This window comes from Chrysemys picta, chromosome 1 (genome assembly GCF_011386835.1).
Source record: "Chrysemys picta bellii isolate R12L10 chromosome 1, ASM1138683v2, whole genome shotgun sequence".
In the NCBI taxonomy this organism is placed as follows: domain Eukaryota; kingdom Metazoa; phylum Chordata; order Testudines; family Emydidae; genus Chrysemys; species Chrysemys picta.
In genome coordinates, this window is record NC_088791.1 from 330,223,199 (window position 1) to 330,236,283 (window position 13,085).

The window sequence follows — 13,085 nt, forward strand, 5'->3', positions numbered from 1 at the left end:
AGGTGTATCTGCAGTTCACTGCACCCACAGATAATTTATAAGACAAATGGCTTTACCTGGTTCTGTTGCTCCTCTGATGGTACCGATCACGTTGTAAATTCTTGTCACTTTATTGCTACTGTGAATGTGCATTTTGACCTTTCTAATGCATTGGAAAGCAAATTTAAAGAGAGAACTCATCAGATTACTTAATAAAACATTATATGCTTTAAAATGTATGATATATATTGTTCAGAGTGAGAGATTAAGGGCAGAATTTTGCTCTCAGTTAAACAAATGTAAATCTGGAAAAAGTCCACTGAAGTTGCTCCAGCTTTATATTACTGAAATTGAGGACACAATTTGGCATTGGAAAGTTACCTAATCACATTGTTGGTGCTATGATTTATACTGGTAACATGCTCTTTGTACTGGTTGGTGCTATGATTTATACTGGTAACATGCTCTTTATACTGGTTGGTGCTATGATTTATACTGGTAACATGCTCTTTATACTGGTTGGTGCTATGATTTATACTGGCAACAGACTAAAAGCTCTGAACTTAAAATTATGTTCTGTTAGCAGCTGTTTTTAAAGTTAGGAGGGAGAAAAGAAAAATAACATATTTTATAAATATTTTATTAAAAATCTAGAGGTTGGTTCCTCTGTCCCAGTGTAACTCCAGGGTAACTCCACTGCAGAGAATGGAATCACAGGGGTTGGAATCAGTGAGACATCAGGCCCCAGAACATCAGGAGACATTCTAAGTTGTATCACAAAAATGTCTTTTGTTCCATTATGTACCAGCCAACCTAAGGGGCAGCATCTGACTCTCAGTGCAGTCCTGTATGTCTTTAATCTCATTTTCCTGATGATTTGACTATAGTAGGAGGAGGAGGCCAAGTGGTTCATCTGAGGACATTATAATAGTTCAGCCTGAACGAGAACTCCAGGATTCATGTGGCTTCTAGCCGTTGGCTGTAATTCGTAGATCATGTGGCCTCAGTCATAGCCACCTGAAGCAAAAATGAGGCCTTGCAATTTAAGGAATGACACATTACATTAGAATTTTCAGAACAATGTACATTTGAGATTAATAACGCCCTTATTTTATATGATGCAACAAATAGTCCCAAAGCTGAAGACAGATTAGTTCAAAATAGACGTGAGTGGAACTTTTATTATGAGGCCGTCAACTCAGCCCTGATTGATCAGAGAGTTTGCTAAGATCTGGAAACCTTTCAAATGAATTTGGGCCACGGATTGCTTGAACCTTGAACATTGTACGAATTTGCATCAAAACCAGGAGACACTCAGCCGATGTTTTGCTTTGAGTTAACTTTAGCCCAGAAACAGCGCCATATGCCCTGACACCAAGGAAAAACTTGCAATGACCCCCAAATGTCAAAACTTGCAGAGCTCTAGTTCAGAGATTTCACTAACTGTTGTTATATTTCCCTATCTATTAAAACTTCAATGCTTTATGTAATGCAAAACTGACCTTGTAGAGTAAAGGCTCATGAAACCAGGACCAATGTTGTAAGACACATTCAGTCTTCCTTTCCAGCTGCTGTCTGGTGGGGCAGGTCCTCCCATGTTACTGTTATAAAAAAATCTGTTTTTTATTATTTATTATTTGTATAAGTGTAGTGCCTAGGAATGCCAGTCATGGACCAAGCCTCTACTGTGCTAAGCGCTGTACAAACACTGAACAAAACCCCCCAGACCTTACCTCAAAAAGATTACCATCTAAGCTTTATAACAAAAAATGTATTGAATAGGCTTCTAAAATAGAGGGGAATTGGATTGGATGATTCAAGTGATCTCTTCTTGCACCACTGCCTATGGGCTAGATCCTAGTCTCAGTTACACCTTTGTAAATCCAGAGTAACTCCATGTATTTGCATCAGTGGAATGACATCAGAATTGGATACACCAAGCTGATGATTTGGCTATTCAATTTAAATGACATTTCAGTGATACACATGGACTTGTGACGAGTGTAGTTTATTTAGCTTCACAACGTGCTAGGGTCTTGAAAAAACGTAGACTAAGACCAGTCCTTATTCTAAATAGTGAACAATCCAAAGCCCCAAACTAAGTCAATAAAAATCAGTGCCTGCTTAGCTGTCTGTGTGAATAGATGCCTTTTTTAATATTTATATATTTTGCTAAGTGCTTATAAGTGCTTATAAGAATTGGGGTCTACGAATGTCAGAAGGTGGCCCTGATTCTAGCATTCCGGCCCCAAATCAGCATAACACTTAAGTGTGTACTTTATTTTAAGCATCTGTATAAATTCATCCTCATTCAGCAAAGCTATTAAGAATATACTTTATGCCCAGGAGCCTCTAGGATGGAATCTATGAAAAATGCGTTTGTTTTATAAATAGGAAAAACTAGGCATTCTGATCTTTATATAATTGTGCCCTCTTATGCAGGTAGACAGCTCATATTTGCTTCAGGGAAGGTCATGCACATACAGCTAGGGGAATAATTCAGCGCAGGAAGAATGCCTAACATAAATGCGAAGACCAGTTATAAGCAAGTTATATGTAAACCCGAGATTGACAATATCATGCCCATTGTCTGGAATTGCCAAAAGTTTTGGATTTGTGTAGCTTTTAACATTGTATCTCAGATGGCTTAAACAGATGTAAAATCAAATATGTTGGACTTTCCCTGTCAGAAGCTAGGAATTGTATTATGTGTTACTAGAGAAAAGAAACTATTATATCAACAGATTAACACCCAACTGATGTACAAAGTAGAAAAGCAAAAAGATAAATGTGTGGGAGCCTATGTCCCATTGAAAGTCAATGGACACTAAGTCACTTAGACACCTCTGACATTTTTTTCAAAAGAGAAGGAAGTAAAAAAAGAAGTTTATGTTGCTGATTCAAAACATTTAGTTGGTTTTTTTTTAAAATGTCTTTTCATGCTTCCATGATGATACACCAAATACCCAAGAGTTACAACTGGATGCGGGGGGAAGAGGGAGGGGGAAGGGAGTACACAACTTTACAGTACTTCCAGGGCGCCAGGATTTTCATGTCTGCCTTGCCCATAATGACCCTAATGTTCTAATTTTTCCAAATACTCTTGCCAAGGTGTTTGTGAATGTGATCTCTGACCTTTTTGTTCTCAACACTGAACACTAGCTTATTTCTGGCTCAAATAAAGATTTCTGCAAGAGGGGGAGAGGGAGGCAAGAGTGGGAGAGAAATAACTTTTGTAGAGCAGGGAAACAGAAGAAAGAAAAAGACTGAAGAACTTGTACCAGCACACAGTGTCCCCTTCGTCACTGCTCACTAGAATGATCTCTGATGCACAACCAAGTTGGAAGCTATTGTTTTAAGATTACTTAGGCTTAAAATTTCCCAGATTAATTTTCATAAAGCTTGTAAAACAGACAGGTCCACAGACTTTTTATATATACACTATAAGCTCTTTGGGGCATGGACATTGTTCACCTTTATTGCCCTGATCCTAAATGTGCTTATGCACAAGAGTCACTTTATGTGAATAGATCCATTGAGTTCAACAGGGTTATTTATGGACATAAAGTTACTGTGTGTGTTTGCAGGATTGGGGCTTGTTAACACAATACACAGCACCATCAGACTCTGAGCACTATCATCAATATTAAATAATTAGGGCTGTTAAGCGATTAAAAAATTAATTGTGATTAATCGCACGATTAAAAAAATAATTGCAATTAATCGCACTGTTAAACAATAATAGAATACCATTTATTTAAATATTTTTGGATATTTTCTACATTTTCAAATATATTGATTTCAATTAAACACCGAATACAGTGTACAGTGCTCACTTTATATTTATTTTTTATTACAAATATTTGCACTGTAAAAAACAAAAGAAATAGTATATTTCAATTCACCTAATACAAGTACTGTAGTGCAATCTGTTTATAATGAAAGTTGAATTTACAAATGTAGAGTTATGTACAAAAAATAAGTGCATTCAAAAATAAACCAATGTAAAACTTTAGAACCTACAAGTCCACTCAGTCCTACGTCAGCCAGTCACTCAAACAAACCAGTTTGGTTACAATTTGCAGGAGATAATACTGCTCCCGTCTTGTTTACAATGTCACCTGAAAGTGAGAACAGGCATTCGCATGGCACTGTTATAGCCAGCATCTCAAGATATTTATACGCTAAAGATTCATATGTCCCTTCATGCTTCAACCACCATTCCAGAGGACATGCGTCCATGCTGATGACGGGTTCTGCTCGATAACGATCCAAATCAGTGCAGACTGGCGTATGCTCATTTTCATCATCTGAGTCAGATGCCACCAGCAGAATTTTCTTTTTTGATGACTCGGGTTCTGTAGTTTCCACATCGGAGTGTTGCTCTTTTAAGACATCTGAAAGCATGCTCCACACCTAGTCCCTCTCTCAGATTTTGGAAGGCACTTCAGATTCCTAAACCTTGGGTTGACTGCTGTATCTATCCTTAGAAATCTCATTGGTACCTTCTTTGCATTTTGTCAAATCTACTGTGAAAGTGTTCTTAAAATGAACATGTGCTGGGTCATCCTCCGAGACTACTATAACATGAAATATATGGCAGAATGCAGGTAAAACAGAACAGGAGACAAACAATTCGCCCCCCAAGGAGTTCAGTCAGAAATTTAATTAACGCATTATTTTTTTAAAGAGCATCATCAGCATGGAAGCACGTCCTCTGGAATGGTGGCCGAAGCACGAAGGGACATATGAATGTTTAGCATATTTGGCACGTTAATATAACGTGCCATGCGAAGGCCTGTAAATAAGAAGCAGTCATCAGGTGAGATTGTAAATAAGAAGCAGTCATCAGTATCTCCTGTAAATGTAAACAAACTTGTTTGTCTTAGCAATTGCCTGAATAAGAAGTAGGACTGAGTGGGCTCTAAATTTTTACACTGTTTTGTTTTTGAGTGCAGTTATGTAACAAAAAACCCCCTACATTTGTAAGTTACACTTTCACAATAAAGAGATTGCATTACAGTACTTGTCTGAGGTGAACTGAAAAATACTATTTCTTTTGTTTATCATTTTTACAGCGCAAATATTTGTAATAAAAAATATAAAGTGAGCACTCTACACTTTGTATTCTGTGTTGTAATAGAAATCAATATATTTGAAAATGTAGAAAAACATCCGAAAATATTTAATACGTTTCAATTGGTATTCTATTGTTTAACAGTGCGATTAATCGCGATTAATTTTTTTAATCGCAGTTAATTATTTTTTAGTTAATCGCATGAGTTAACTGTGATTAATCGACAGCCCTATAAATAATGTAATATTAAATAGTAATAATAATACCGCACATCCTACCAAAATCTAAAAGCAAAAGCTGATCGTTAAACTCATCCCAGCACCTGGCCTCAGGGCAAATGAATGAATGTCCTAGAGAATTATTTGACTAAACAAGGAATCTGATGGTCACTAGCTTTGTGTAATTGCACCTAGAGTACAACTAACATGATAGGTTTAGTCTGGAAGCTAACAACAAATGAGTTTTGCCTTACAAGAAGGTAAGAATTTTGCTGAATGAATGAGAAATGCTAGATGAATACTGGGTCCAAGTTTTGACTGGTTGGCATCGTTTCACATTCAGCTGATTGAATACACTGTAAGAGAGTGCCTGTATCTAGCAATGTGGGGATGGCACACAGGTCCTTACCCATCCTCCAGACATGAGAGAGAAATGTTTCACAGGGTGAATGGTTGATTCATTTGGGGGTGTCACCTCCCACAAGTAGGTGACTTGACAGCCCTGCTAATGATTATACTTTAATTACTTATTCAAATTAAGGTACATTTTATAGCTTCAGTAAAGTATTTATTTATTTTGATTTATTTAAAATGCTCAGGGCACATACCCAACATACACTAACAATCTAATAAAATGCTTCCTTACGTTTTTTCCCTGGAGGTCCCCATAATAGCAAACAAACTACTTTAGTAAATGTGCAAGAGGAACAGTATGAATTATTTTCTTTCCTTCTTTCAAATACCTACATGAATTTCACAAGACATTCTTATGAAGCTTCCCCTTGTCTTCCATTTACTTACCGTAATAACTTTTCAGCATCATTGTAACCAATGGGATGGACTGGAAGTTTCGGAAGACCTACAGCCCTGGCTTCTTCATATCGATAGGTGTACTCTGGAGGTATAAGGCTGCTGTTTATTTTATCTGACTTTTAAGGGTGAGTCATACAACATGTAGCACAGCACTACATAGAAGTCAGGAATAATTACCCTGCTGTGCTAAAAATGAGGCCGAGATTTCTACAAGAACGCTGTTCTCTACATGACATAAATATAGTTTCAGAGAGACCTCAACTCATTTTCCTTGGGTGTCCACAACCCTGCATCCCATTCCCCAGTCTGTTGTGTGTGCAAAATTCCCACATTTGGAAGCCATTTCTGAATACAGTTCCTTTGTAGGATGGCTGAGAGAAGGATTTCCTTAACATGGGAGTGGGAGGAACCCTGGCTGGGGGGTAAAGGGCATACGGGGCTTTCTTGCAGAGAATATCATTGGATCTAGTGCAGGGATGGCAGCTGATCTCCTACTTTCTCCCCACTATCTTTTCCTGCTGCACTGAGAGGCACAACAGTAGGGATGGGAGGAGAGATGGCCACAAACAGCTCTACAGGGAAGTGCGGCCCCATCAAAGGGCCAAGTGGCTGAAAGGGAAACAGACCCAGTCTTGTACAGCTGCGGAGCTAACGATACCTCCGCTCCATGGGGATTATGCAAGTGGGCTTCGACCACCCGTAGCATGCAGAAATGAAGGGGAAGAGACAGAAGGTTTAATACATATATCTGTTTAAACACACACACACGCGCGCGCGCATAGGGTATTGTACATATTGGGTTCCAGGAAGGATCCCCCCACAGCCTAAGGGGAGGATCTACAGGACCTGAAACCCAACTGATTTCGGGGGACAACTAATAAAATAACAGGGACAGAAGTGAGGTCAAAGGGTCAAAAGAAGGGAACCAGACGGGGACACCGAGCAGAGAACCCCGGACAACGCCCACTGCTCCTCGAAGGCGTCAAGGGAGCCAATGGACGCCGCCCAGAGGAACTCTGCCTGGATACGTGAACGGACAGAGGATCGGAAACAGGCCCCACAGTCACAGGAGACTCCATCGGCCAACCCCCTCTCCCTGGTTTATAGATGGCCGTTTTAGCCAGGGCCAGGAGGAGGTTGACCAGGAGGTCCCGCGACTTTGTGGGCCACGGATAGGGAGTGCATAAATAAGAAGGTGAGGGGAAAAGTGCAGCCAAAAATGTAACAGAATATTCGTGAGGAGACCGGTATAGGGGCTGCAACCTGGCGCACTCCAAGTAAACGTGCGCCAGGGTCTCCCTCATGCCGCAGAAGGGGCAGTATCCGGGACAGGGGTAAACCACGCCAAATACATGCCCATGCTAACGGCCCCGTGAAGGAGCTGCCAGCTGATATCCCCAGTGGGCCTCGGGACCAGGGTGGAGTATAAGCTGGCCCACCAGGGCTTCTCACCCTCCACAGGTGGCAAGAGGTCCTGCCACTTTGTGTTGGGGCGGGACATGAGGGTGAGGAAGTGAAGGGTATGGAGCATGAGCATGTATAGGTGTTTCCTTGGTGCGGTCTGGAAGCGGACCGGCTGCAGATTATGCAGCCGGCTCACGGAGAAGGGGCGGGGGGGCCGGTTGGGTCCACGGGGCAAGGTCCCGATGAAAAGGTCTGGAGGGTCTGGGGTGGAGGGTGGGCGGGGCATGCCCTCATGCAGGACCCGGTCGAGGTAGGCCCGAGCAGCGGGCAGCAAAGTAGCCCTCACCTCCTGAAGTACACGCCGGGGAGTACAAAGCCTGGAGAGCCCCATGCGCTGAGCGAGCGTCAGGGGATTCAGCCAGTCTCCCCGGTCGTAATCCAGGGAGTCTCCAACTCTGTTGACTTCTGCCAGGACCAACCTCTGGCGCACCGAGGGGGACTCCGCCACCTGCACACGGAGCTGGGGGTTGTGTAGCAGGGGCTCCGAGAGGAGATCTGCCCCCCCGGTGGCTGCCACGGACCTGGTCACTGAGAACGGTTTCCAGGTCCGCAGGAGGTCCTGGTAGAAGACCGGCAGCCCGGAGAGGTCGCGTGGAAGACCTCTCGGATCGAGATAAAGGAGCTGCCGGTCGTATCGGAGCCCTCGGAAGCAGCGCAGGAAGGCGTGCGACAGTACTCTCCACGCTGGACTACCTGCACCATAAAGGTGCCTCTGCAGGGCCTGGAGGCGGAAGACATGGACCTGAGTGTGGAGGCACTTCAGGCCCTGCCCTCCCTCCTCCAGGGGCAGATGGAGGACCCCTGAAGAAACCCAGTGCAGTCCTGGCCAAAAGAACTCCAGAATCACCCTCCGGAGGTCGGCCAGGAAGCCCGGGGCCAGGACCAGGGTGTTGAGCCAGTACCAGAGCATGGACTGGACTAGTTGATTGAATAGCAGTGCCCTCCCGCGAAGGGAGAGGCACCGGAGTAGTCCTGTCCATTTCCGGAGCCGCTCCATCACCCTGCCCTGTAAACCTTGCCAGTTCTCCGGCGGAGACGGATGCGTGGCAGAAAGGTAAACGCCGAGATAGAGCAGTGGACCCGCGCGCCACTGGATGGCCTGAAGCACGGGTGGGAGGGAGCTTGCCTGCCACCTGTCCCTGCATAGGGTATTGTACATATTGGGTTCCGGGAAGTGGGCGGGCGTAAGCCCGCCCACTGCTAAAGGATCCCCCCCCAGCCTAAGGGGAGGATCCACAGGGCCTGGAACTCAAATAGTTACGGGGGACAACTAATGTAAAAACAGGGACAGGAGTGTGGTCAAAGGGTCAAAAGAAGAGAACCAGACAGGGACACCGAGCAGAGAACCCCGGACAGCGCCCACTGCTCCTCAAAGGCGTCAAGGGAGCCAGTGGACGTCGCCCAGAGGAACTCTGCCCGGATACGTGAACGGACAGAGGATCGGAAACAGGCCCCACAGTCACAGGAACCTCCATCGGCCAACCTCCTCTCCCTGGTTTTATAGATGGCCTGTTTAGCCAGTGCCAAGAGGAAGTTGACCAGGAGGTCCCGCGACTTTGTGGGGCCACGGATAGGGAGTGCATAAATGAGAAGGTGAGGGGAAAAGTGTAATCAAAAACGTAACATAATATCGGTGAGGAGCCGGTGTAGGGGCTGCAACCTGGCACACTCTAAGTAAACGTGAGCCAGGGTCTCCCTCACGCCGCAGAAAGGACAGGTGTCCGGGACAGGGGTAAACCGCGCCAAGTACACGCCCGTGCTCACGGCCCCATGAAGGAGCCGCCAGCTGATATCCCCAGCGGGCCTCGGGACCAGAGTGGAATAGAGGCTGGCCCACCGGGGCTTCTCACCCTCGACAGGTGGCAGGAGGTCCCGCCACTTTGTATCGGGGCGGGACACGAGGGTGAGGAAGTGAAGAGTGTGGAGCACAAGCGTGTATAGATGTTTCCTTGGCGCGGTCAGGAAACGAACCGGCTGCAAGTCGCGCAGCCGGCTCACGGAAAAGGGGCGGGGGGGCCGGTTGGGTCCACGGGGCAGGGGCGCAATGAAAAGGTCTGGAGGGCCAGGGGTGGAGGGTGGGCGGGGCGTGCCCTCGTGCAGGATCCAGTCGAGGCAAACCCGAGCAGCGGGCGGCAAAGCGGCCCTCACCTCCTGAAGTATGCGCTGGGGAGTACAAGGCCTGGAGAGCCCCATGCGCCGAGCGAGCGTCAGGGGATCCAGCCAGTCTCCCCGGTCGTAGTCCAGGAGGTCTCCGACTCTAGTGACTTCTGCCAGGACCAACCTCTGGCGCACCGCGGGGGACTCCGCCACCTGCACACGGAGCTGGGGATTGTGTAGCAGGGGCTCCGCGAGGAGATCTGCCCCCTCGGTGGCCGCCACGGACCTGGTCGCTGAGAACAGTTTCCAGGTCCGGAGGAGGTCCTGGTAGAATACCGGCAGCCCGGAGAGGTCTCGCGGAAGACCTCTCGGATCGAGATAAAAGAGCTGCCGGTCGTATCGGAGCCCTCGGAAGCGGCGCAGGAAGGCGTGCGCCAATACGCTCCACGCCGGACTACCTGCACCATAAAGGAGCCTCTGCAGGGCCTGGAGGCGGAAGACATGGACCTGAGTGTGGAGGCACTTCAGGCCCTGCCCTCCCTCCTCCAGGGGCAGATGGAGAACCCCTGCAGAGACCCAGTGCAGTGCTGGCCAAAAGAACTCCAGAATCACCCTCCGGAGGTCGGCCAGGAAGCCCGGGGCCGGGACCAGGGTGTTGAGACGGTGCCAGAGCATGGACAGGATTAGTTGATTAAGTACCAGTGCCCTCCCGCGAAGGGAGAGGCACCGGAGTAGTCCTGTCCATTTCCGGAGCCGCTCCGTCACCCTGCCCTGTAAACCTTGCCAGTTCTCCGGCGGAGACGGATGCGTGGCAGAAAGGTAAACGCCGAGATAGAGCAGCGGACCAGCGCTCCACCGGATGGCCTGAAGCACGGGTGGGAGGGAGCTTGCCTGCCACCTGTCCCTGCATAGGGTATTGTAGCGGGGTGGACACCCGCTCCTCTCTGGAAGGGCTTAAAAGCAGCCCTGAAGAGGGCTGTGTCTGGGGACGGCTGATTGGGGATGCAGCAGCAGCAGCTAGGCCATGCCCCAATCAGGCCTCAGCTGGCCCTATATAAGAGGCTGGGAGCCAGGAGCTAACAGATTCCCTCTAGCTTTTGAGAGGGAGGGACCTGGCTGCAGGGACCTGAGTGGAGCAGGGCTGGGGAAAGGCAGAGGAGCTGAGGAGCAGCTGGAAAGCCCCAGGCTGCGGCCTAGCAGAGGGCCCATGGATACTAGGGGTTGCAGAGGGCAGCCCAGGGGTAGGCAAAGGCAGCAGGTCCAAACCCAACCTGGCCTATGATGAGTGACTGACGCTGCAGTCTGCCCCAGGGCACGGGGGCTAGTTGGTGACTGGCAGTAGCCCACAACTGAGGCAAGGTGGGGATAGAGGGCTGGGGGTTCCCCTGGGTAGGGAGACCCTGAGAGAAAGAGGGGTTACTGCTAGGGAGCAGCACTCCAGAGAACAGGGCACCGGTGTCCAGGGAAGGACATGGGGGCCAAGCAGCAGCAGGACACCGGCCTGCAGAGGGCGCTCCGGAGGCTGGAGAAGAGCTAATTCCCAAAATGACCAGCAGGAGGTGCCACAGGGGTGAATCCCTCTCCTCTACAGGTATATATATTACCCTAACAAAACATGTGTATGTTGCCCTGTGACGGCTGGCCCCAGTGAGCTAGGAGTTGTACCAGCACAGAGGGTGTCCCCTCCCAGTCCAGTATTTGGGCTGTTAAACGTTAGTCATAACCTCAGTGTTATTCCCCCATGCAGACTGTTCTCTCCAATGCTGCCCACTCTGAATCCTCTGACGGCATCCTGCTCCCTCTTGTGGGTCCCATGCAGCAGCACTCTGTGAAGGAGGAGCCCAAAGATGCCCCCTCCATGCAATGGCAATTACAGATGGGTTTATATACATCTGCTCCAAAGGAATGAGGAATGTCCTGTCACCCTCTCCCACTCTTCCTGAGACCAGACCCCTTTGGGACTACCTGGCTCTCATCAGAGCTTGGGCCATGGCAATGGCTTCTTCTCGACGCCACTCACCTTTTGCTGGATAACCTGGCGTGAGAGGATCCCCTGCCCCATTCAGATTTAACACATTCCCGCGCTGGGCTCCACCTCCAGGAAGGTTCCAGCCATTTGGAAAGGAATCTACTCCTGGGGCGCAGTAGTCAGCAGGGTCTGAATACAGAATAACTCCCTTGGCACCAACTAGCTCAGCATTCTTCACCTAAAAAGCATATCCCGTTTCCTTATTCAGTCCTTGACAACTTGACACCAATGCATGAATTCTCCAGGCCATAGTCCCAAAGCGAGAGGAGGGTATGTGGCATTTCACAGAATAGACTCTTTGATTCTTTGCATTGAGGGAACTGATTAAAGCAGCATCCCCTTTTAGATTCCTCAAAAGAGGGATGAAAATGATGACAAGTCCTAGGACAGGAATCTCATTTATTACCATTCTGGCATTGTAAAGGGCTGTAAATTATATTAACACTCACTTTAAGGCCCCTTGACACTACCCGAGTGGCTTAAAGGAATTTTAGTGTAAATAAGTAACTGGCCCATAATTATTCTCATGTCATGCAATTTCCTGGCAGCCAGTAGGTTTGGTATCCTGCTGAGAAACCTGATACAGCATGTGCATAAGGGACTTGGTGCTACTTAGAATCCTCGGCAGGAGATATGTGCAATAACATGGAAACACCACTCCCAGCGTACTACTGTACCAAGCGTAATTCTAGTTTGTTTCCTGTCACCCAGACAAAAACAAGCAGCTGATTACTGAAATATTCAGTGCACAATATAAAAATGTGACAAGTGTTAATACAACCTGAAATCTTAGTTGCTAAGCGAACGCTTTACACTGAATATCTCCGGGGCGGGTTTCAGAATCATAAACCATACGAGACAGAAAAATGTATTACTCCAGGATTTGAATCTGCCATTTGTTTGAACATGTACATAAAGCCAAAGAGTAACTGTTTATCTTTAGGCTTACAGGGGCATTAGATCAGCTCTGTGCTGTTTTGACAAAGGGAAGGGTTTTCATATCTGTGTTTCTGGCAAACAAAATCAGTGTTTAACTCTGGCCCACAGATAGTGCTTTGAGATGCTACAGATCTCATTTTGGCTTCTTAATCTATTTTGCTGCAGGTAACACAGATCAACATAGTAACGGAGTGGCAAATAATCTTCAACTGAGGTTGTAAGGTCCATATATTTTAGTCAAAACTTATCATAGCCATGCCCAGGACATACAATATTTGCCTTCATCCCTATATCCTATGGGACTGTATAAGCAAACTTAATATAATCAACCAATGGAATTCATTGGACCAGATATATATTGTCTAATTTGTCAGTAGGAATGCAGCGTTTCCAACAAGTACAAGAATGAATTTGTGTTGCTCGTTTTAGTGACAGTAAGTCCATGTCATTCTCAAGCCTTAGGCGTCCT

At 46.8% G+C, this 13,085-nt stretch overlaps 1 protein-coding gene across 4 annotated transcripts in view; it reads right to left on the reverse strand.

The window, feature by feature from the left end:
• Positions 1-13,085, reverse strand: part of LOC101934265 (Putative N-acetylated-alpha-linked acidic dipeptidase) — a 55,258-nt gene that overhangs the window by 16,861 nt on the left and 25,312 nt on the right. For all 4 annotated transcript variants that reach the window (XM_024108463.3, XM_005304063.5, XM_042856000.2 and 1 more), the window contains exons 6-9: positions 11,669-11,855; positions 6,076-6,169; positions 1,482-1,580; positions 57-142 (exon numbers count right to left, since the gene is read on the reverse strand). In XM_024108463.3, coding sequence (XP_023964231.1) covers positions 57-142; positions 1,482-1,580; positions 6,076-6,169; positions 11,669-11,855 — 466 coding nt within the window. The remainder of the gene's footprint in view (positions 1-56; positions 143-1,481; positions 1,581-6,075; positions 6,170-11,668; positions 11,856-13,085) is intronic.